Raw genomic sequence first — 25799 nt, forward strand, 5'->3', positions numbered from 1 at the left:
CTGAGAAAGACAGATTGAGTCACGTCACCTCTGCTACTTTGGCTTGTCATCTGCATTAGCTACAGGGAATTGTACGCTGCCTTGTGAGTAACTGCAAAGCAGGTTAAGCTCTCCTTTTTCTGCAAGACTTTTGAAACAGGCATGCCACTACATAGGCTCTGTGCATTGCTTAATCTAATGTTTCCTGAAAGTTCATGAAGGTCTTTGTATCTATTCAAGCATACAGTGCTAGCAAATTTTGTCGTTGGAAATATATTCCTGGGCACTCATAGCCCAGGGTCCAAGGTGTCAGGTTAACCCAGAACCAGTGAAATGTATAGCTCTCTTTTTGTGATGAGAGAGGCTGAATTCCTACACCATCACAAGGATAGAGGGAAAATAGCCACCTGAAAGCCTGGTGGTGCTTAGGAGTCCTGCTCTGCTCTCTCTGCTTCCTTTGCTGCATTTAGGATGCAACATGCCATCTGTATCTTCTTCTGACTAAGCCATCATCAAAACAAGTAGGCAATCTGTTTGACCAGATGTAGGTAGAGCAATGTAACATATCTACTGCTGAAATTACCTCCCATGTAATGCTACTACAGACGAGTCATAAAAAAGAACAGAAACACACCACATCTGTCCTGTAGTAGGAAGGCTGGTGCCCCAAGCCATGAGAGGCTTTTTAAAAATTTCATGCATGGTCACCTTTACTCCTGAGAGAACCCCTTTTAAACAGCTTACAGTTCCAAGAATAGGAAGAGCAGCTATTTCAAAAGGCTAATATGAAACAGAGCATGCTGGGGAGAAGCAAGGAGGGAGACTGCCAGTGATGTCTCATAAATAGGGGGGAATTCTGCCCAACAGTGAGAGTTAATATTTCTGATTGATTTCTCTTGAAAGAATGTATTTCTGTATTTCATATCAGATAGCTCTAAACTGATTTGAAAGCTGTGCCCTGCTATATTAATGATGCTCACTAAAAGAGGACCAATGTGGTTTCTTTACAACAAGCTTTTATCAAATATTTGAGCATAATCTACAATAATCAGGACTGGAAATTTTCTATAAAAGCATTGAAAAATGAAGTTGTTGTGCAGTCTCCTAACGAAGCCAAAGAAAAACATCTAACAATATGAAACCTGTATTAAAATTTAGAAGTAGTAGTAACATTCACATTTATAATTTTTGGATCATTAAATTAATAAAACACATTTTACAGGAAACAAACATCTTTAATGATAAATCCAAACAAATGCCCACTGAAAATATCTATATTGGCAGTTGTCTAAGTTTATTAGTCTGGTTTTCCCAGAACAGACTCTGCAATAATTAATGGAAGGATGAGAAAGTAGTTATTGTTTTATCAGAATAGATTGGTTTGTCTTAATCTATACCAGTTTTACTCTGGAGTCTATGTCAGGACTTTCTGACATTCCTGTACTTCAGTTCTTAGCTTTTTTTTTTTCAAGCCTTTGTCACTAACAATGTTATGGGATAGCAATACATATCACAATATTTTGCAAAACAATCTACATAAAACTTTTCAGATTTGAAGTCCATGAAAGGATTAGAGCTTAAAAAATTAACAGACTTTCCTTCTTAATAGAATTTCTTCATGTGGGACCAATTAACACTTCATTCATCAGATGGATCCCTAAAACAGATTAATTTATTATGAAAATTCAAAACCTTTTTTTTTTTTTTTACCTACATCTAGCTATTTTTTATTTTATTTTATGATATTTGCACACAAAAACACAGTGTTCTGCATGGAGAGAAGCGAAGAGGGTAGTTCAGCTGTTTGAAGACAGAACAACAAAAAACCAAGGGGTATACCAAGTAAATCTTATGTTCTATCATAATAATTATAATAGTAATAAAGAACATAATGAGTAAATCTTACATAAAGACCCCAGGTGAATCTCTCCATGCAGCCTGCTATGGGAAAACTCATCTGGGTCCATCCAGTGCTGTATGAAACCAGGGTTCTCAGTGTATGATTTACTCTACCTGTTTGTTTGTTTCCCTATATTATTAAAACAGCTGTTCTATCATGCAATTTGTTGCAGGACCTATCTTACTGAGATTTGGAAACAAACCTGTATCATCCACCCTGTTGTAGATAATGTAACTGGATGACAAAAAATAAGACACTGCTCAACAGACTTATTTTGTTTGATAGCACATCCTCCTATTCATGGTCTGGTATTCATGATCCACAAATGTTGCTTTCACAGGGTCAGATTCTGACCAGATTTTAGGCATGTTCAGTTAGCAGCACAGCTCTGTTGTTCCCAGTAGGAATACTGCAGTGGCTCTAGGATCAACCTTCAGAATTGTTAGCAACAAAGACTGAGACGAGTTGACATGGGAAACTTTCCTTGGAATTTGGACGTTTTGATTCTGACGAGTTACCTCTCAAGAGGGACCAACACCCTGAATCCAGGTACGGAGTGGACACCTCCTACCCTCTGGGTATGCATTAGTTCTTCTCTCTGCCTGAGTGTGGAAAGAAGGGGACTAGAGCACATGGAGGCTTCAATCCCTGATCTGTGTGCTTTGGTGACCAAGGTGGTGAGGTTCACTGCATGTTAGCGGCTCAGTTCACATGTAGCCATAGTTACCAGAAGAAATATACAGAGATTTCTGAGAACAGTCATTTATCTTCGTGCTGTAAAATCGTTTCTTAGGTATCAAAAACAGCAGAAATTCTAGTAGGATGACAATTCTAAATATTATTTCCACTTCATAACTTTCTGTAATTGGAAGTCAAATCCTGAGTCTGATTTCCTTCTTGCCTAGAGTGGTTTTATCCTACGGATTCATCTGTTTCAAGGTGAAAATGAAAGCAGAAGATGCAGGCTCAGAAATTTTCTCCGTCTTTTCTGATCTCTAACAGGAGAAGAGATCTGCAGCAAGAGGTCTCTTGCTTTTATCCCAGTTTCAGTTTGAAGTAATTCCATACACGTCATGGGAATTGCAAGAGACAAGAAACAAAGGTCAGTTGCTTTTCTTTGTACTTGTTGTGGAAAAAGAAGTTTTTAATTGTCTTTCTGTCAAGAAACAAAGTTGTTATATTTTATGTTTATTATGATTTATCCCATCCCAAGTCAAGGTTTAATCCAAGTGCAATTAAAAGCAGGTTGATTCAGTATTTCGCAACATCCTTTCCAGGAACTCAAGCTGTAGGTTCCTCCAAGGAAGCTCTCTTGAGTATTGTTTGCACTGGAAAGAAAGGGAAAAGCAGAAAACAGATTTACTCCTTTTCTTTTTTGTCTGTGGGTATATACATAAGAATATAACATTTTTTCCAAAGCAACTGTAAATGCATTAAAACTAACACGAGAAGTGAAACTTAGAGACACCTTTATGAACGCCAGCCAAGTGGCATCACCAAGTGTTCTCTGATTTTACTGGACTGATATTTGGTTTTCTGTGTGAAGTCCTTGTGCCTCAGGTGTATCTTCCTAGATAACTGAAATGATTGAGGGCTCCATTTCACTATTCAAGATTTTTGTATTTTCAAAGCATTTGCTCGACATTGATTCTGGTGAAAACAGAGCAAGCTATAATCTTCATTGTACCCTGGAAATGTTAAAATGTGTGTGATGAGAAAGAGTCTGGATGATTGGAAAAAAACCTGAATGAAGGTATGTACCCAGTATCATGCATGTTCACTCTGCAGAAAAGTTTGTGTCACTGTAGTATATGTTAAGTTAAACTCATTTGAAACATCAAGTTGCAAGAATATACATTTCCTTGCTATGACAGGCATGCACTGATGTTCAGACATAAGGTGGTAATATTGATACCAATATGAACAATTTTTGTTAATTGACTTTTTATGAATATTTGAAATCTAAAATGTTTCCACAGAAATAAATGCACCTTAATATTGTATATACCTATATTCAAAGCTACATTTTATGTGAAGGAAGAAACATGTTTCAAAAAAATAATACAGGAAAAATACCACCTGCAGTTAGAATTGTAATTTTGATTCCTATTGTATTTAACATCATAAGGAATTTAAAGTTGCCACTGTGGGTAGTGAGGAAGATCTAGTGAAATTACCCCATTGGAGGATTTTGTTTAGAGAATTCTTGTAGGCTAGATTGCATCAACATCACTATCATGTTTACATTATGCATTTTTATCATAGATAAATGTTAAATCTTAGTGCATTGTCTTTGCTCAAAAAATGTGAAATGAAGGATGAAATACTTTGATTTTCAGTAGAATGGAAAAGAGATCAAATATATTTTTTCTAAAGCAGTTATTTGTGGAAAACAAACAAACAAACACATATTACCAGAAATTTAAAAGGTTCTTGCCATAAACTAAACACACAGACATTTGCTTCTTCGTCAGACAGTGTAAAGTATGTCTGAATGTATTCCTTATTTAACACTCTATTTCTTTCTTCTCCATATATCTGGATAGACAATTATCAAATATAATTTGAATATTTTCCTACTTCAAATGTGTATGAAGTTTTCTGCATAAACTGTCACCATTGTTACTAGCTTTAGCTGGATTTAGCAGATTTGGAGAAAGATATTTTGAGTTCTCAGTTGGTTCTGTTTGCATTTTCCATGTAACAGAGAGAAATGCCAAGGAAAATGAAAACTTTTCTAACAGCATTAAAATATTTCTTTATTTAAAAGGTGTAAGGTCACAGAAAATACCTGCTAGAGATTTAAAAAAAAAAATAGGCTTTTAGAATTAGGCTGAAAAAGGGTAAAGAGTTCCTCATTACCTCCCCTTGGCAGTGGGACAGAGGGGTCTCAACTCCTCTGCCCCCCTTTTTCCCAGCCCCACAGGGCTTGTGGCTGGGAGATGGGAATGGAAGGGGGTATTGGCAGGGGGCAGTGGTACTGCTGCTGACAACCACCTGCAGCACTGCCTGCCATGCTTGTGGGGGACACTCATTACCTGGTGAAGAGCTGCTGGCAGCATTTGACTACTTCTGTGCTGTTGGCAGGGAAACTTGTGGAGTTGAAAGCATTTGATAATAAAATGTGGCAGTGAACATCCACAGCAGGGACAGTCAGCATTCCTGTGGAGTAAGTAACAATTTTTCTAATGAGCAGTGAATAAGATAAGGTTTTGGATATCAGTTGCTGGGGCAAGGTTGGATTAAACATTCTGAAAATGTTTAATTTTGGGTTGAAATTTGAAATCACCCATCACCCTCTGAGATGGTTCTGTTAAATGGTACAAAATTAAAACCCTTGAAATGTGGGCTTTTTTAAAAAAAATATGAATCATTTTATGGAATTGGATTAAGGAATTATCAGTTTGTTTTTTTTTTTTTTTTTTTTTTTTTCCTATAGAAATTAAATTGTGGTAATAAATGCACTACACTCTTACAATTTTGACTTCTTACCTCTTTTAGTGCTTCTAAAAAAGTATGCTAATGCCTTTCTCACTTCTGGGCCACTATGCCTTCAATAAGTAAGATGGAACTATTGTACATTTTTAGTAGTGCAAATAAACACATGAACTTTTCTTCTGTTTTAAATGGATATAGTTAAGGTCTTATCTCTCTTTCCCTAGATGTTCTCCAAAATCTCCTACAAGTTCTAATTTCACTATTTGTTATAGGGATGGAGACAAACACATGAAAATGACAGGTTCTTCTTGTACTTAGTGTTGGGAAATTTGGCCACATTTTTAATATGTTTGTATCTTAAACGTGATAGTAGATTTTTAGTAGATTGCTTTGCTCTTGTAACTTCTTCTGGGTAAGATGAAAGGATTTACCATGCCAGGAGTGGGTGGAATGTGATTATCTTTCCATGGCAGATTTTATTGTTTTGTAAAGATTGCCCAGTGGCTGTTCATGATTTTATTCTTAAGGCCGATGTTGTGAAATGATACCTTTTAGGAAGACTTCCTGATTCTTCAGTTATACAGAATGGTGTCATGCATTAAAATATTATGGAGGGTTGTGTTACTAATAAACTTTCAAGTGTGCTAGATCTATAACCTTGAGAAAATAGTGCAGGATTATCATTACAACACGTATGTTTTTGTTGCTGCAGTGAACACAAATTGATAGGGAAGATGGGGTTCATACAGACACATTTTTTTCAGCTACATAAGGTACCAAGTTCATTCTTCACTGGAGGAATATCAGTGCTTGAACTTTTGCCATACAATTCTGCATATCACGTGCTTCAAAAAGTAAGCTGGGAAAGTTAAATACTGGGGATAAATTTTGCCTGCTGAATCATATCTGGGCATATCTCCTGGATGACTTCTAGTATGTTCATTTTAATTTCCTCCTTAAAATGGCTGTTTCCTTGTACTTCTTCATTCAGCTTGAAGGTGAGACTTTGAAAACACGGATATGCTGCTGAGTTCCACCTTGAGATGGTTTCATTAACTTAAATGCATTGTGGGAATACTGTCAGCACAAAATTTCCTTTCATCACTAAGGCCAAAAGCTGTTCCTTTTCCACCTCACTCCTTCTCTCTTGCATTCTACTTTCATTTTACTGCTCTATTTCTGCTCTGTAATTACTTCAATATTTCTGTAGCCAGTGGTGTGTATGAGGTGTCTCATCTATAACTTGCAATTATCTCTTTTTTGCATGACAGGTGTTATACATAGAAGAACAAAAAAGATAGAGAGGAAGAAACAACATATTTTTTACTATCTATTCCATTTTTCAGCAACTTTTTGAATATTGGCTTTTAATCGTGTCCAAACCAAAAATACTAGTTTTATGTAACAGGATTTTCTCTGCTGCATTTATCACACAGATGCACTGCCACCCTGTGGACACTCACACTATGACATGCTAAACAGTACAGTACCTGCGATACAGGCTGTCATGAAACAGGCAACAGTTCCAGCAATCATAGCCCTGAAAGCACCACCGGCTATCTCCTTTCTTTTTGAGGGAGCAAGGCTTGCTAGGAAGAAAATAAAGTGTGTATAAGCCATAAATACATATACGTGTAAAGGAAATGAACCTGACAATTCTCCCTTCATGAGAGGAAAGCCTCAACCTGTAGCTCTAACCATGAGAAACAAGGATGGAAAAGACATTTTAGTGGGGCATTTGAAAGCCTCATGGCAAGGTTTGCTTGCTCCATTAAGATGGCTTGTGCCAAAAAGTAATTTCTGTTTTGTCAATTCACAAGTCTGTGCCAGCTCTAAGCAGCTTTCAGAAATGAATCCCAGGCATGGCACTGGGGTCTGGCCTCATGGCTCTTCCACACTGCCTGGCACTGCTGCTGGCACTGCAGAACCCACCTGGTCTCCCAGGGTAAAGGGATCTGACACCAATTCTGTCTGTCTGGTGAGAAACTCAGAAACTCAGATGACTTTTCAATTTTTCTAGAGATCCAAAAAGTTTATTCTAAAAAGCTTTTTTTTTTTTTTTTTTTTTATACATGTAACATCTTTAGAGAAAATAGCTTATTTTATCTTTCAGATTAGAGATGGTTTGCTTACCCCAAAGCCCAAGATTTGCCATAGTTGCAACAGTTGGCAGCATGAGATATGGACAGGAAGACCTATGGTCAGGGCTTGGTCCCCTCCCCTTGCTCTCAGCCCATCTCCCAGTACCTGTGCCCCAATGCCTGCATCCCCTGTGGAGCCCTCCCATACCCAGCTAGGTGCTGAGCTTTGGTAAAGCAGCTGCTCAGACAGGCAAAGCTTCACCTGTCCTTCTGGGTGTTTAATTTGGGATTTGCTTGCTAAATAAATTATTTGTGAGAGGTGTTCTTACTCAGGCTTCCTATTACCAGTCCCAGGGAGCCGAAGTTGGCAAATCCACAAAGAGCATAGGTGGCAATTATTTCAGAGTGGACCTGAAAAACAAACAGACATGGCTGAGTGAACTGAGACAACCCATTCTGTTTTAGAGGTCTGAAAACATGGCATTGTGGCCCAGTGCCCTGAATTCTGAAATCACTTTGTTTCGCTTGGTTGCTACCTGAGTGTGTGGCTTTGAGCAAAGTAAGCTCATTCTCCTCTTGAAGGTGTGCAGGCTTTCCTACCTGAGGACTCAGACTGTGTGACTGTTTTCTTTTTCATGTATATTGCTGTGCCTTCCTGAATTCAGTAATAGTAATTAAAGACAAAAATTTTTCTTATCTCACTAGTGGCAATTCAGCTATTGTTTTTTCAGGGTGTGAGCCAGAGCTTTAACTCAGCTTGCAGTTCATAGCTGGTCTGCCTTTATAAAACTCTGTTCAAACCTCAAGTTTTGGTATGCATTGCCGGACTTCCCTGTCCCTGGAACAAGCAGAGGGTTCCATGTGCCCAGCTACTCTGTACATGCTCCACTCTGTACATGGAAAAAGAAAAAGGAAATGTGTCTCCTCTGGAGTGGGTGCCTTGATGTGATAACAGGCAGAGGGACTTTATGATTTTGGAATGTCCGGTAGCAGTTTATTTGGTTCCTGATTTCAGCCACTTTCTTTCCCTTGGGCAACACCAGCTTATTCTGGACCTCAGTGCACAATATAGGTTACCCTTCGTCTGCCCCCCACATTCCTACTCCCCACAGGACACAGAATGACTTTGGGTGAAATCAGGTTACAAACATATAGACAAACGTAGTTCAGACATTTTGGGAAGAGATGCAACATCTCTCAGCAAATGGATTTTTGCCCCCAGGCAGCTTTGAACTCCTATTTTCTGTATTTTAAGTGCAAGCTAAAGACAGATGAGTGAGGGTTCTAGTAGCTTTCCTATTTATCAATTTCTCTGTTTCCCTTCCTGTTTTATGAAAACCAATTTGCAGACATTTTCAATCAGCCTGCATATATGCAGGAAAATGTTTTTCAAGTGCACACTCTACCCGCTTTTCCTAGAAAAGGCTTTGTGTTTGATGATTTCTCTGCTTTCACTTGCATTCTCCTAGCTCAGAAAACAAGAAGACTTGTTATTACTGACTCAGGTGAGGTAGTTGAGAAGACTGATTGTTCGCTTTCTCTGATGGAATATCTGTGACTGGATGTATTAGGGAGTTCTGAAACTGAACAGACATGAAAACTGGAAGCCAAGCTACTCTCAGATGGACTCTTGTGCCATAGCTAAAGTGGTTATTTTGCAATTTTTACAAGTGTTATGAATCAAAATTATTTTTGCATCTCAGAGCTTTTTACCACAGAAGCTAACACAGCTCTTTGTAGGTATTTCACTGAGGAAAAAAAAAATTAAAATACAGGTGGTGGGATCTGACTCAGAAAAAGCTGACTTCAAGATTAAAAAGAAAAAAAAAAAAACTCCAAGCACTTATTCAGTTGAGAGCCATATTCCCCTTGTAGAACATAACATGACTGTAGTGGAGCTGATCAAAGGTCTGTCTAGCTCAGGGTCCTACCGCTGGCAATGGGTACTTTTGCAAAAGTGTATTTGAACTTCCTGGCTTTCTACCTCCATTTGTAAAATACATTCCAGTAATAAGGAATGCAAGTGGTCAGGAACATGGTTTTGGTTTGTACATAGGGCAGGTATCCACATCACCATACTAGATAAAATGAAGATTAAAGGTTGTACATAAGGATGCTTCCTAAGCAGGGGTTCTCTATAGCCACAACTTACCTTGATTTGAATAGCAAAGGCCAATGCAGTTGCAAATCTAAGTATCACAGTGCTTAGAGCGAGGACAGATTTGGCACAGAGTCTGCATGGCAAGGCCAGATGGGGTAGCAGCTAGGACTGCCAAGTGGAGATGTAAGAGTCACAGCTGACAAAGTCAGCCTTGATCCCCATGTGTTCTTTGCCCTCATGCACACACCTGAGATACCCCTTGTGTTGCCATCTTCAGTGAGGTTTCTTCTTCAGTGAATTGTAGTAGAAATTAGGTATCCTGTTGGGTGAATCCAGGTGGACATGTGAAGGACACCTGGGCTCAGGCTTCAGCTGGAAGTCCTTGTGCATACTAACCTTCATTGGCAATTGAAACAAACTGGCTGGGCTCAGTGTGGCAGGAGTGGTGTATACCATGTAATACACGTTTTGTACTACTGCCTTCTGCACAGAGGACAATAACTTCAATCACAGGTGTGCCATGGACCACTGAGTGTCAATAATATCTTAAAAGATATCTTAAATAATATCTTAAAAGCTAGAGCTATCTGGATGCCTTTCCTGAAACATGAGGCTTGGGTAAACCTCTGTAGACAGCAATATCCTCTAGTTCTTGCCCAGTATTTTCATAGGAAAGTATCTAATAGGGAAGTTCTAGTTAAGAATGAGTTAAGAAGAAACAAACCTTGAAGACAGACTTGGTCATTAGTGCAGTGTTTTGTGGGACAGTGAACATTCCTCAAAACTCCCCTTACCAAAGTCTGTATCTTTCTTTGCTATGTTTGTTAGAGATACCTAGGGTGATGACAGTCATGGCAGCCTCACAGGGCAATGCTGTATTTTAATAATTAAACTCTTGCTGAAAACTGTTGCTGAATGATACCTTTTAATATGCTGCCATTATCCCTCTGTGACCATGTTATAATGCCAGTTGACTCACAGCAGAAAATAATTAGATCCAATAAATCTCCAGAATTAAAAATGTTACTTACAGTCATATACTGTTTCACACCATTAATGTACATGCTCCCACCCTTTTCTCGGTTGTTAATCAGTTTTGAGAGGCGTTCGTATGCCACAAATTCATTGAAGAAAGTTTTGTAACCTAGGAGTCCACCAACAATAAAGCTGTCTTCCCAATCTACTCCCATCATGAAGGAGAATGGCATGAAGATATATGAACAAATGTTCTGCAAAATATATAAGACAAAGGGATGGTCACAAGGGATGATTGGTCAATGAACAATGGCCAATGATAAACTCTTGAAATTTAAAATAAGTATGGTTTTATTCCAGCACAGGAACATTGGTATTGATCTCTTACTGCCAACACATCCATGAGACTGGGAATTTTTAATAAGCAGGTATGCCTGAGCAATTTGAAAACAAACAACAGAAAATCTAGATCTAAAAAAGTAATCCGATTTATCCTTAATTTTACACTTAAAATAAAACAGAAGTTTTCTTGCCTTTTTTCTTTCAGATTGGACAGTGTTTGAAGCAAACTGAGGACTGAGTTAAAAGAGCAATATGAGAAAAGAGAAATCCAGTTCATGTGCTAATTAAATCAAGTTTATCAATGAACAGGCTTTAATAATCATGTTATTGGACTTCAACTGGTGTACACAAAGGGCTTGACTCAGCAGAAAAGCTGTATTCCTAAAATAATTATAGCTATATGGGTTTTTTTCCTAGCATAAAACCTATGCAAGAGAAATAAATAGCATAACCCACTATAGGCTATTTTTATATATGAAAGAAAATACATCCAGTGGTGAAAAGGTTTGGTCAGATGGTCTCTTGTGAATTTAACTGAAGTGTTTGAGCAATTGCTATTTCTCATTGTTTTCTCTGCCCCCAGAAAGAATGATCCCACACAAACTTCTTCCTTTCCTGTTAAGGACAGAAATACTCAGCAAGTCAGTATGTCCACAACACAGTCCCACAAAATCAGCCTAAATTTAAGGTCCCCAGCTAGACCCAATCCAGCAATGGAACTGAACATAACAGATGTTAGTGTGTCTCTGAAGGAATGGCTGAACGCAACAGGTCTTTGGGTTGCATCTCCTTGTGGGTTACCAATTCATCCAAATCCTGCTCGATCCAGCAGTTATTAAAATACCACCCTTTCAATTATTATGGCTGAGGTATGCATAAATGTGCCTTTCCTCTGCTCTGGGTGTCTAGTGTGGTGGCAGCTGAGTAGGGTAGCATCTGTATCTGCTGTGAGTGTCTATAGACTTCTCCAACACTTGCATTATAGTGCTATATCCGTGTTTCACACTGCCCTTTTATCAGGAGGTTGCAAAACAAATAGCTCAAATCCACTGAAACAAGATAGTTTGATTGGGTTAAAAAGATGTATTAACCTAAGTTAAAAAACAAGTTCTGTTTAAAGCTGTTTGCTCAGCTGACTGATTTGGGTGCAGTTTTACAATATAATTACACTGAAAACTGAGCAATATTGAGTAAGCATGGGTTCAGACAAGTTCAGCCTTGTCCCATTGTCCTTATCTAGATGAAGTCAGTGAGCATTAAGGACTTGATGTGGCTATCTGAAGCTAAAGACACTTTAATGTTTAGCAGAAAGAGATGTTAGTGGCTTAGCAAGTGTCAGATCTGAGATGTTGCCAAGTCAGAGGTGGTGGGCATTAGCATACAATGCTCGGTAAAAGTACTCTGCTGTTTATCAAGAACAACCCAGAGGGAAACTACATGGACTAATGGATACAGAAATACATACATGGCAACAATTTTCTCCTTTGGCTGTAAATGGTTGTAAAGACATTTTTTTAAAGAACATGCACACAAAAATATAAAGTTTTAGATCATATTACAAATAAAATTAAAATAAACAATCAAACAAACAACAACAGCAAACCATGCAGACACTTAATTTGAGAAAGGCAAGTTATGTATGTATATAGGCTGAATTAAGGACCTGAAGACCATACCTCGAAATTCAGTTGTGGATAGTCAAACAGGTTGCCCACCCAAGAGAGAGCTGAGTCAATGAAAGCCAGCAGGGCAAGGAAGGAGATCAGGTTCACAGCGATGTTTGCCACCAGCAGAATGGAGCTAGATGCACCTTGACTGGCTGCCTCAAGCAGGTTCTTTGATTCACTTTATCAGTGAAAACAAAACCAGTGTGTGAATCATAGAATCATTAAGGTTGACCTCCAAGACCAAAGACCTCCAAGATCATCTGGTCCAACCGTCCCCCAGCTACCAATATAACCCACTAAACCACATCCCTAAGCACCACATCCAACTTTTCCTTAACCACCCCCAGGGATGGTGATGCCACCACTAACCTGGGCAACCCATTCCAATGAGTGACTGCTCTTTCTGAGAAGAAATTTCTCCTAATATCCAACCTGAACCTCTCTTGGGCTGGCACAACCTGAGGCCATTCCTGCTTGTCCTAAAAACATTTGTTTTGTGGCATTTTGTAACAAAATATGAACAGTTTGTAATTCAAGATCAAATAATGGAACTAAAAGTAACGTTGATGTGATTAGAAATTAACTTCCGTAACCATAGAATCACAGAATGGTTTGGGTTGGACAGGACCCATCCAGTTCCAACTTTCCTTCAGGGACACCTTCCACTAGACCAGGTTGCTAAAAGCCCCATCCAACCTGGCTTTAAACACTTCAAGGGATGGGGAATCAGTACTTCTCTGGGCAAACTGTTCCAGTGCCTCTCCCATATTACCACTCTCATAGTAAAGAACTTCTTTTAAATATCTAATCTAAACCTACTCTTTAATGACCAGGGGGAGTAGATTCTGGCCTGTATACTCTTGGGAGCCACTAGGAGGGTGTGCCTTTAGTTCCTTGAGGACAAATTCTGGCACAGTTGGGGCAGGGATGGAGCCATTGGGCAGGCTCTGGATCAGACCTGTGTGCTGCAACTGCCTGAGGCACTGCTGGGATGGGGGAGTGGGCACTACTCTTCTTGAGGCAGCCCTTGCAGAGATGCCCCAGGCTGATCAAGTGCAGCTTCTCACAAGCCTTTCTACTTTGTTAGTTCTGAGGCAAGCAAGTCTCCCTGCAGATGAGCAATATTTGCTGCTGCCATCACTGAAAGCATCAGTTTCTCCACCTTTGTTTTTGTTTGCTTGTATTTACAGATTTGTTGCAAAGCAAAGAGCAACTAGGAAAATCTTTTGGTGGTTCACGTTGGGCAGGAATTTCTTTTGCTCTATGAAGAGTTTATTGTCCAGCCCTCTTCCATGACAGCTCTATGCCTGCCCCAGTGAATTGTGGTCCCTTCACACAGGTGTAGCAGGGCACGTTGCACTTGAATACAGAAACCATTAGCTTCGTGTATTACCTGCACACCTACCATGTGCTGCCCCAAAACCTTAGTTATTCTTCTAAATCTCATTTTTGCATGAGTATCACCATTAACTAGTCTATTTCAGCTTACCTTTTTGCCATATTAAGATCACTCTTCAAAGTTACTTGAGGCTTTTCAGTTTCTGGCCAGAATAGTTTGGAGGTGGCTAACGATGCTGGTGCTGACATGACAGAAGCAGTCAGTAGGTGAGAGGCAGAAATCTAGAATTTCAGGTGACAGAAAACATGCTGTAATAACTGCATCATGAACATCATAAGCAAACATGTAAAAAGTAAGAAAAATCTTTAAAAGTTTGGATAATTTTCTACAGGGTGTCATTAAAAAGATCACATTACTCATAGGGAAAAAAATAAAATGAGCAATATAGGACAGAGCTAATTGGAGACAGGAAGAATCTAAGATGTTAAAAGTAAGGAGTAATTGCTCAAAGAGGTAAGCTGCTTCTCCCTCATCTAGTGGCAAAGCAAAGATCAAAATTAAGAAACAAAGAAACAAGAAAGCAAGATCCATGGAGGAGACCAAAAAAAAAAAGCCAGGTCTGGGGTGTAGCAACAGTGGAGTGGATGAGTGAGAGCCAGCCTTCCCCTAAACTATGCCCCTCACTGGCAGAAAATTGTTTCTGTCCCTTGAAATTGCATTTTATAAAAAATACAGGGCCTAACATAATTTCCTCTATTACCCTTTCACCCCTTTTTCCACAAATTTCTACATAAAACTTCCTCTTTGCTAACTTTTGCAGTATTTCCATCTCTCCTCTTCTTGTTTTACTTTGTCTTTTCAGACAACCCTGCCTTCTTGCCTCTGCCTCTCCACTGTATTTTATCCAGATATTGAATGTTCATTAACTATCCCCTGATGACTCTGATCATAAATCATATCTTCAACTCTGTTTTTTCTGTCTAATGTTGTGCTATCAGCCCCTTGGCAGACAAGACATTTGCTACTTGTGTTTGCACAGCATTACTGGAACCTCAGTCACAAGTGGACTCTTTAGGCTTGTATGCCTAGCATCCATTCCTGAAGGACATAATCAATATCACTGCTGCAGGCATTGATCCATTAGCACATTCCATGTCAGTTCATCTGGACTGTAGTAAAGTACACAAATTAGTAACTTCATTGCAGCCATGGCAAGAAGACTCTGTACTACTTAGGTAGAAGTTCATGATACTTAAGATCAGGTCTTGGTGTCTTTTTTTACCGTCAGGAGACAGGGCATTTTTTGTGGTTAATTCCTTAAAAAATATATATATTTTTATATATATTTATATATACATACATACATACATATATATATATATATATATAAGTCCAGGAATATAAAATAAAACAAAACTAAAAAATTAAACAAAAAATAAAAATAAAAATAAAAATAAAAATAAAAATAAAAATAAAAATAAAAATAAATAAAAATAAAAATAAAAATAAAAATAAAAATAAAAATAAAAATAAAAATAAAAATAAAAATAAAAATAAAAATAAAAATAAAAATAAAAATAAAAATAAAAGTAATGACTTGTGGATACCTGCCAGCATTTTACCTAGGCTTCTATACTTGCATAATTTAAGACAGAAAATGTATTTTTCAGTTCTTCTTCCTTTTCTTACCCCAAAAGAAATATATGCGCCTAAGACACTTCCAGCAATAGTGGAGAATCCTGCTGTCATGACTGCATGGAGTTCAGATTTGGTGATGTATGGTAAGTAGGGCCTTACCAAGAGAGGAGACTCTGTCTGGAAGTGAAAAACAACCAAAAAATGAAGAACCATCTAATAAATCTTCAGAGGTTTCTCTTATTAACAGGTCAGGAAAATCAGTGGCTGCATTGCACATTCCTAGGTGTTTTTGACTAGTTAATCTTTGTGCTAATGAATGCTCTGAATATAATTATTATTTTTTTTTTCCCCAAGAGGGAAAATTGTACCAACATCCATCTTGTCTGTAGATAGTTCTTGTTGTTTTAAAGTCTCCCCCAAACCTAGTGGAATTGCCAGGAAATCCTAACCCAGTTTTGAGTGAGTTAGAAACAGCCATGGGTTTGAGCTGCAGTTAAACGTGTATGTCATGTGAAACATGCATACCAACCAGTATTTATGGGTTGGACTCAGGTTAAAGCTCTGAGTCCTCTGGTATGTGTGTGAGCACATCCTGGGGGTAGTATAATATGGACATACTGGTTTAAGTCTGGAAGAAGTACTAAACAGTGGGGCACTGCTGCAAAATAACTATCATGTGTTAGCATTGTTTCTGTGCTTGGACACTACTTGGTGATCTTTTCCCAGTGTTTTGAAGATGGGCACAGACACTGCTGTAGTGTTGTTTTACTGGATTTTCCCATTAGTTGGGAAATTAGTCTGTCTCATGTTTTCCTGTCTAAGGCCTTGCAAAGCCAAGCCTGGATCTTATTTTTTTCTGAATTATCTGTCTTTCTGCCCTTGCCTACCTCATGAAAGTTCTTTTCATCCTATTTGCCTTTTCCTTCTTATTTGAAAAAAAAATATATGTATTTTTTCATAGCCTTGGAGTAGTCTTGTAGTCATTTTAAGGGAGATGTATCACCTATATTTATGCTTAAATTTCTGTTGGGAAGAGATACGGTTCCCAAAACCTGCCCCATTGTGTATCACTGCCAACACTTAGCAGAATTCAGTCTTTCTGGAAATCAACCACCAGCCATTCTGTACTGTAGTCCTTACTTCATATGAAATGAGGATTATTGTTTTTATACACAGATGCTTGCTGAGCAGCCATATTTCACAATAATCAGTAATCCTATACTAGTATTATTTTCCATGCTTCAACTCACCTGTCCCACAAATATGTTACCAGCAGCTACAAAAGACTCAACAGGAGTTGTCCCCATAAAAATGTGCATTATCCAGCCAACCTAAAATTATTAAAAAAGAAAAAAAAGGAGACATTGGTCTGCCTAATAAATGTACTTCTTGAATTAATCACGTCAATGTCAGAGTTCTGAGACGCCTTAAAATATTTCCCGAGTTAATGATTCCAACTCCAAGATATTGTCCCTTCATATAATAGTAGCATGCTTAAATAAGACAGAGGAATAATAATTTAAAAGAATTGAGAGTACAATTCTGAAAGACCCCAGGCTCCTCCTGGACATGGAACTGAGTTACTAGAAGCAGGTATTTTAATGTGTCCTTATTATTTATATGCCTGTCCATAGGGACTTTGATCATATACAGGGAGAAAACGTAAAATTTTATTAAGGCTCAAAATACATATTAGAAATTTTAGCACATGGTATTTCAGCTAGGTTAGGTGTGTGGTGATAATGTAACAATCCTTGGAATGACAAGGTCAAAGGACTTTTGAAGTTTATCTAGAAATATGCTTTAACCACTACCATACAAAAAGATCTTTTCCCTCATCTGCTAAGTTCTTTGGGCAGACAGGGCAGAAAGACTATTTGTAGACTTGCTATAATGCTGTTGGACACTGACACTGGACCTAGGACCTGACTGAAATGAACACTTAAAGAACGAGGTGAGGAAACATCTTCTGATCTTATTCAGAGACACAAGTTCTCAGGGGATCTGTGACAGAGAAGTACTTGCAATTGCTTCTGCAATGCTTAGCAGTAGGCATTAATCCACTTGCTGTGGTCTAACTTCAATCATACATTTTGGGGAATGGACATGGGGCAGATGGATGGAAGGATGGAAGGAAGATTTAAAACCTAACAACTACTGTGATATTAACAATAAGACCATGCTGGTGGAAGAAAGCATTCTAGATGATGTCAGTTAGGATTTTGTGGCTGTAACATTCAAAACTATTTCCAGGTTAAAAATAAACTACCTCCCATATGTCCATCCCAGAACAGCTTGGACAGGGACAGTGTTACATGTGTTTAAGAGGTGTCCTGTACTAGGCAAATGAGAATCTACTGGTGACTATTCCTACCTTTCCAACGAGCCATTGCATGATTCCGAGGTGATACAGCATAGACATTACTGTGCTGAAGAAAACCACAATTGGCAGGACCTGATTTAGAAACATAAAATCGTTAACACTTCGAGAGTGGTTTTTCTGTCCTTGATTCTGTAGGTCACTTAATTTTTGAAAAAGATGTTCATGTTTTTTAAGATACTCTTAGAGGTCTTGAAAACTGATCATTAAGCTTACACTTATGCTGTAAAACTTTTAACTTTCTAGACTTTTTGTGTGTGTTTGTGTTGGAATTTTTTTTATGTATCTGTTTAGTTCTCTGATAGGACAGCAATGGTTTTGAAACAGTCTGGTTTAACATGATACACATTTGTTGATAGCTATGTTTGAGATAGCTCAAACAACTACTGGGCACTGGCATCTACAAAGACTTGGGTATGTACATCTGTAGACTTTGAAAACCATGAAATATGTACAGTGGGACTGTAGCATAGAATTCAGAAGTCAGCTTCCATGTGTGTGTTAAAAACAAAAACAAAAACAAAAACAAAAAACAAAAAAACAACAACAACAAAACAAAACAAAACAAAAAAACAACCAACCAAAAAAAAAAAAACATAAAACTTTTTAGAGTGCTATATAAACATTGGGAGAGAAAAATCCGTCAGAAGATGGGGAGATTCTGATGGAGACTGTAACTGACTTATTTCCCAGAATCAAGGACAGCTTCCTTAGAAAGCTCAAACAGTGTAGCTGCTTCCTAATAACACACTATATCAAAATCCTCTTTCCTTTGTTATTCAGTGCTATTGATAACATTATATGACAGTGTAATGACAATGGGGCACATTCAAGAACTCTGTAATTGTGAATGCAGACACAGTCTACGTAAAAACAAATTCACAGGTGTACACTTTTTAAATACAAGGAGTCTCTAAGTATCTCTCCTTCAGTTGAGACTGAAGGAAAACATTTTCCTTAAATATGACTTAAAATAATTCCAATGATGCCTAACCCACTGTGTGACAGGTTATTAACTGTGTTAGTTTTTCATACTGAATAAAACTAGTATCACTTGGTTTTCAAGTATGTTAAACGTGTAGGAGCTCAGCATTTTGTATGTAACAGGAAGAAATATCCCCCAGAAAGGTCCAGAATTAGGCAGACAAGTTTGTTATAGCTAAAACAGCACTATTAGAAATAATAAGCTTTTATGTATGTTCAACCAAGGTCATAATACATCATAAATAAAAGACGTGAACAGAACAAGAAAGAACAAAATGAATTGTTTGTTCAGAACTTGCTGGTAAATTAATGCTGTTCCTTTCTAGAGAAAAGTTAATACAAACAACAATTTTGATAAAACTCTGGAGACTCAGTTTAGATGATCAAAGGTCAGCTGTATATATTGGATGGTAAAAATCTTAAGTGTCTTTCACTCTGAATGGATGCTACCATGGTATGTACATTTCTAGCTGAAGGAGTGAGGAGACAATGTTCTGCCTGTGCTGGGTGACAGCCAGCATCCCTCTGCCTCACTTCTTTTGCACATTCCTCTGAAAATAGCTTAGATAACTCTAAAAGATGCTTTTCCATTTTTGAGTTGCAGGCAGTTCTGGATGTAGCATTAGTCTTTATGAAACAGGGAGTTTTTGGTGCTTTTTTTTTTTTTTTTTTTTTTTTTTTTCCATTTGTGATAATATCTGCCTTCACTGCATAAAGAAATTGGGGACTACTTTGTAAGTAAATTCTCCTGCCTGAATTCCCAATGACTTAATGTGGTATCTATTATGTTATGTCTTCATCAGAAAATAGTAGCAACCATTTAACAGGTAAATAATTGTTGCAATGATCTGTCACAACCAGGCTAGCATTTATCTAGGTCATAACAAAGTCACAGGGAAAAAAGTATATGAAAACCATTACTCTAAAATAAGCAGAATGGAAATAAACTACTTGCAATCCGTTGCACAGCAGTGGGTTTTCAATTGCACTGTCTGCAGACATAAATGTAATGAAAAACACTTAACAACTTAACAACTGAAAACAAAACAAACGACAAAAAAAAAAAAAACAAACCACATGAACTGTTTTGCAGAAAGGCACTCTGCTGTACTAATACACTGAAATGTTAAGTCAGTGGTTTTGAAACTTGGGAGAAAGGACAGAACAACCTCAAGAAAACTCCTCTGGTCCCATGTCTGTATGGTTCCTCTCTCCCTGAGAGTGAGAGAAGGAGAAATGTCACTTTCAGTCTGGGCCTATGTGGGACTGCACATTGCAGATTGGATGAGAGTGGGAGAACGGAGGGGGAAGGAACATCCTGTGTTGCTCACCATCCTCTCCCTCATAGAATCATTGAGGTTGGAAAAAACCTCCAAGATCATCTAGTCCAACTGTCCAACTACCACTAATATTACCCATTAAACCATATCCCTAAGCACCATGTCCAACCTTTCCTTAAACACCCCCAGAGATGGTGACACCACCACCTCCCTGGCCTCTGATGCCTGACTACCCTTTCTGAGAAGAAATGTCTCCTAATTTCCAACCTCAACTTTCTCTGGAGCAACTTGAGCCCATTCCTCATCCTTCTCAAGTTATCTGTGAGAGGAGGCCGAACCCCTCCTCCTTGTTGCAGTGCCCAAAGGAGGAGAGTAAGAGTCATGGCATCAATAACATCAGATGGTTCCTTCTCATGGCCTTAGGCATGGAATCTAAGAACAACTTCCCTCTCTAACTGTGGGACATCTACACACATTGTGTATGTAGGAATACCTGCATGGCAAGGGAAGGTAGTGGTGCCATATCATTTGTAATTAGCTGTGTTTCATTTGTTGGTTAAATGAGAAATGTAATAATGAATAAATTTATAATGAGCACTGTGAAAAATCCCATTATATTTCCATTGAGAACTGATATGAAAGATCTCCTTAGAATTATATTTATATGGCTTGCTAATCTAACTAGAAATCTATGCTTAGAAGCCTAACTCCCTGCTTCTTGAAGCAAACCTTGCCTTTTGTAGTCAACAGAGGAGATGACTCAATATTAAGGTACTGTCCAACTACTTGACTACTCAGGTGTGATAAAGGCAAGAGAAACTTTGTGTGATCGCACTCACCAGACTTAGTAATAGACCAAAAAGAGTGTTTCTGCTAGTTCAGAGTATTTTTTCTTACAGTAAAACAATGTGCATTAGCTTGTTTATGTGGGCAAGTTTTTTCAGAACTCCGAAACTCTGCATCTGCATACACAAACATGCATGTGAAAAACCCTAATGACTATGACTAATTAGTGTTTCTGTGACTAAAAGGCACAAAGGCTGTAAAGGGACTTGTCAGAATGCCCAGTGGGTGCCTGTGGGGGATATGTCTACTCTGGGAACCGCATGCATCTAACACAGCAGAAAACTGAGGTGTGCCTGCTTATTTCTAAGGATGCAATATGGATATGATTGGGCTCTGATAGCTTTCTGCAAAGAGGTACTATTACTTGTTCACTCCTTCTCCTGAGCTAAGCCAATATTGAGAGGTTTCATTTTTTGAACACACTTCGGAATAATCATGGGTTAAAATCTGGTCAGCTCAGCACTATATGCAGATTTGACAAAATATTTGAAAGACACAAAAATATTTTTGACCATCTTAATGTCTAAAAAAGTGACAAGTGTTTCAAGAGATAATAGGCTGGCTGTCACTCATGACCAGTGTAGAAAGACAGAAATCTCTTCCTACAGAATTAGAGGATGGAGGATGTTTTGTCATGCGGTGTGTTTATCTGCCACTCTGTTTACTGTATATATTCCTATACCAAGACATATGCAGCTCTGAAAATCAACTCTTTTTTTTTTTTTTTTTTTTTTTTTTTTTTGTGCTTGTTATCATCTTCTAGAAACTCCACATACAGTAAAACTAGTGGATGTTTGCATTCATGGAAGCAGACTTTTGACAGTGTGGTCGATAGTTATGGCTTTAGTCAGCAAAATGTTTTGCATCATCTCAGAAACATTATAAAATTAACTTGAAAAATCATATTCAGAATGCACTGTGCAGAAACACAGGACAATAGCATTTTGGTTGGGGTTGGGGATAAAATCATTTCACACCCAAAATATGTAATCATGAATGCAAGTTGCCATTTGACTGTTTAATAGAGTACAGGTGAGAAAAGACTGAAAAGTGAAACAGAAAGAAGAGAAAATACTGTAATTAAAATGTAATTTCTATTCCTTGCTGAAATGCTTCTTTTTTTTTTTCCTGTTAAATTATTATGAGTATTCTTAATAACAGCATATTTTATAGATAACATTTTTAAAATTATTATTATTATTATTATTAAGAAGTGATAGTGCTAAGTCTATATCTAGTTTGGAGTATCACATTCAGGCAAGAAAGAAGATAATTTTGTAAGCCCATGGTCAGATGTCTGAAGTTCATGACAGCAGTCTCTGATCAGAGGAATGGTCCCTAATAGAGTCCTTATACATTCTGCATTGTTTTTGTTGTTGTTGATGTTGTTTTGAACATATAAATGTTCTTGATTCCAGACTTGTAAGTGTCATGGCATGGACTCTATGTGGGAACAAAACCAGACACCATCCTGTTACATGGTGAAGAACATAGAGATGTTTTACAGCAGTTTCCCTACAAATTCTAAGGGAGAGCAGGGGAATCTCCATGGGATCACATGAATGCCAGACATGACTCAATGCAATTCTTTGTGCTTGTGCATGGGCCACTTCTACTTGGTATACGGATACAAGGAGGCTCTCCACTTCTACAGGAGCGAGGTCTGTGAGGCAGTGGTCTACACAGCTCTTCAGGATAGGACAACAAAACAACATAACATAGTATAGCAACTTTACTTGTGGAGGGGGGAGGAAAGATAGGCTTGAGATAATATTTGTTTCAGCAGGACCAGGGAGGAGTCCTTTAATCTATTCCTTGTAGAAGCATGTCCCAGAGTCTTGTATACTTGTAATATAAGTTGCTGTAACTGTACTAAACAAGTGTAACCTCACTCAGTGCCTGGCAATAAATGAAGGGCTTTATCATAGAATCAAAAAATCACAGAGTGGTTTGGGTTGGAAGGGACCATAAAGATCATCCAGTTCCAACCCCCCTGCCATGGGCAGGGACACCTCCCACTAGACCAGCTTGCTCAAAGCCCCTTCTAACCTGGCTTTAAACACTCCCAGGGGTGGGACATCCACAGCTTCTCTGGGCAACCTGTTCCTGCGCCTCACCACCCTCAGATTAAAGAATTTCTTCCACATATCTATTCTAAATCTACCCTTCTTTAGTTTAAAACCATTACTCCTTGTCCTATCACTACAATCCCTGATATGCAAGGTTCCCACAATATCTATTCAGAGTAGAATAAGGAAGAGTTTTCCTCTTAGCTGATCTGTATGGTTACTGCACTGGTATCAGAAGATATATAATTCCCAAACATACACTTCCTTTCTCTGTTGCCTGTCTATACAGTATATATAAAAGCTTCCTTACCTTAAAAGCAAATAAATGATCTGTATACTTTTCACCAAACACAAACTTAGCACCTGTGTCAGAGTACTCCAAAAAAGTCTACAAAGAGAAAGCAAAGGAAATTAGTCATAGGCTCCATGTCCGTGATAAAAAATATGCAAATATTGCTGGTCTTCCCGCAGCTATCAGGTGAGGTCCGAGGAGCTTGTGCTCTGCTCTTTATAGGTACAGGCTTAACTGACTGTGTCTGGCTGAATCAGGGGTCTCTGCTCTGTTCTTCTATGAATGCAGATTATTTCAAACTGTGTAGATGAACAGCACGGTGCAAGTTTTCCTGTTGCACCCAACAAAATAAAGGCAATAAACTATAATAAAATAAAACTGTATTTTTTAATCTTGATATTATGGAGTATTTCTATACTCCCTTAATGTTAATATGTACAATAAATTACAGTTTAAATTTAACGGTTGAACTCGTGAGTTGTGAAAAGACTAGCCAAAAGCTGTCATAAAAGAAGCTTTTACTTTTTACTTCTGGCATTGTGGTTCAGTTTTATATTCCTGTTGACAACATATGCTATTAATGATTCTTTTTAAAACGGAAATGTAATAGCCAGGGTAATGAGTTGTGTGAGGAGTAGCTGTAAACTATACGGAACTAACAAAAGGGGGCACTAGACCCACTTCAGTCAAAATTGGAAGGGGAGGCTGAGAATCTGGTGACAAAACCCAGATGACTCCTGCTGCTTGCAGATTAGCAGCCAGACAGACGTCAGACCTGTGCCTTCACTCCCTCACGGAAACGGTACATTCTGCACTGTCTTGATTTAAATGCACTTAATTATCTGTACTGTGAAGAACAGTTGTGTGAGTAGTATCCCTGGGGTGGAAACTCTGAATGTCCTTCAGTGGGTACTCTCTGATCTGCTTTTTGGATTTATCTTAATTATTACCTTTCAGCAATTGACTTTTTAAAAAAGAAATTTTACCTGCAGACTGCTGTAGAGACACCTGTGGCAGGATCCTGTCTCCTCCCTAAAGATCCCTTACTGCTTGCAGCAAGCTGTTTTGTCTGGTCCCAACTGTGAATTTTGCCACTTGTACTTTTTTACGTGTTGTGAGAACTATGAAATGGCACTGTGACCACGACCTTGGGCTATTCTGAGGATAATGATTGTTCTGCCTTGCTAAATCCCAAGGCTTTGCATCACAGCAGCATTATCAGAAGGATGTTTTGGAGTTGGACCAAGTCTAAGAGTTTCTACAAGTGTCACGGAACATTAGTTTTTCTGTGTGTTTGGAGGGATGCAAGTTATGATTTTAATCTAAGGGAAGTAGAGGCACTAACAAATAGAGTACTCTGGTGATTACTTATCAACCTGTCCCACAAGATTGATAATGTGTTAATTGGGCAAAACAGAAACAACAAGATTGAACTCAGGTTGTTAACTACCACTCTGAGATTTCAGTTTTTCTCAGCTGGGGAAACATCCCAGGGCAAATGGATCATTGCATTGCCTGACTGCTATGTAAGAGTCTCAAGACCGAAAATGATATAAAAAGTAAATGTTTTTGTCCAGTAGCTTACCTGGATCTGAATTCCTAGCCAGTTAAATACATCAAACCCCACTTTGGTCCTCAGAATAAGAATCCCAAGAATAAACTGCATTGCTATTCCTGAAAATACTGGTCTCCAAGCAACCTAGATGGACAGAAAAATGAAAATAATTACAAAAAAAAATAAAAAGGAGAAGCCACTTGTTATTTGAATACATAATAATATACTTTAGATGTTTGTTAAAATAATGTAGGGATTGTCTGTCTTACTGCAGGGTAGCAGCAGCTGTCAAAACATGTTCAAGGGGCTCAAAGGGTCTGCAATGTGGTTGCCTCTATCTGAGCTAGTTGCTGAAAAGCTGTCTAGGTAAGTAAGAACATGTCCTTTTCACAATTACAGAGTGCAGGTAAACAAGGAGAAAGAAAAGGAGAAACTGTTCTTCCTGTGTTAAAGATGAAATATCATCTTAATAAAGAAAAAGCTTAAAGATTAAATAAACAAATAAACATACATGATGGCAACAAACAAGTGTTACTTTGACAGGGTTGTTTTTTGTTTTGTTTTGTTTTTTTTACTGAAGTGGGAACATTGGAAAAAAGTAACTAACCATAGGGACTCTTCAAATATCTGGACTGGGAATAAGGTAATTTTGCTATTTTTAAAGTAATTTCAACCATATTCATCTTCTGCAGCTTTAAAGAGCTTGGCTAGTTGAGAGCTATTTAGTGTTGGCTATTGCAATTCATATGATATGAATGCAGTTGCAGGAAAAACTGTGGCAGCATGTGACCAGTCCCTCTACTATACTGCAGATTTCTTCTCTGTTGCCTCAGAAAACATCTTTGTTTTGTGAACACCAAATCTAAATCTGAAAATTTACAAGGCAAAGAGCTGAGATGGCACTCGCTAATTTACTTAGATGATATTTGAATA

General features: G+C 38.1%; 1 protein-coding gene across 4 annotated transcripts in view; it reads right to left on the bottom strand.

Annotated features, from left to right (window-relative positions):
• Positions 1–1248: 1248 nt before the first annotated feature.
• Positions 1249–25799, bottom strand: part of SLC28A3 (solute carrier family 28 member 3) — a 44998-nt gene continuing 20447 nt past the window's right edge. For 2 of the 4 annotated variants that reach the window (XM_027446915.3, XM_072031464.1), the window contains exons 6-17: positions 24897–25010; positions 23330–23407; positions 17835–17915; positions 16711–16791; positions 15512–15637; positions 13973–14103; positions 12493–12661; positions 10531–10728; positions 7728–7809; positions 6808–6906; positions 4918–5041; positions 1249–3207 (exon numbers count right to left, since the gene is read on the bottom strand). In XM_027446915.3, the coding sequence (XP_027302716.2) occupies positions 3093–3207; positions 4918–5041; positions 6808–6906; positions 7728–7809; positions 10531–10728; positions 12493–12661; positions 13973–14103; positions 15512–15637; positions 16711–16791; positions 17835–17915; positions 23330–23407; positions 24897–25010 (1398 nt within the window). In that variant the 3' untranslated portion in view covers positions 1249–3092. The remainder of the gene's footprint in view (positions 3208–4917; positions 5042–6807; positions 6907–7727; positions 7810–10530; positions 10729–12492; positions 12662–13972; positions 14104–15511; positions 15638–16710; positions 16792–17834; positions 17916–23329; positions 23408–24896; positions 25011–25799) is intronic. The other 2 variants (XM_072031465.1, XM_072031466.1) reach the window with 2 other exon arrangements.

The sequence above is a fragment of the Anas platyrhynchos genome, chromosome Z (assembly GCF_047663525.1).
Source record: "Anas platyrhynchos isolate ZD024472 breed Pekin duck chromosome Z, IASCAAS_PekinDuck_T2T, whole genome shotgun sequence".
NCBI lineage: Eukaryota > Metazoa > Chordata > Aves > Anseriformes > Anatidae > Anas > Anas platyrhynchos.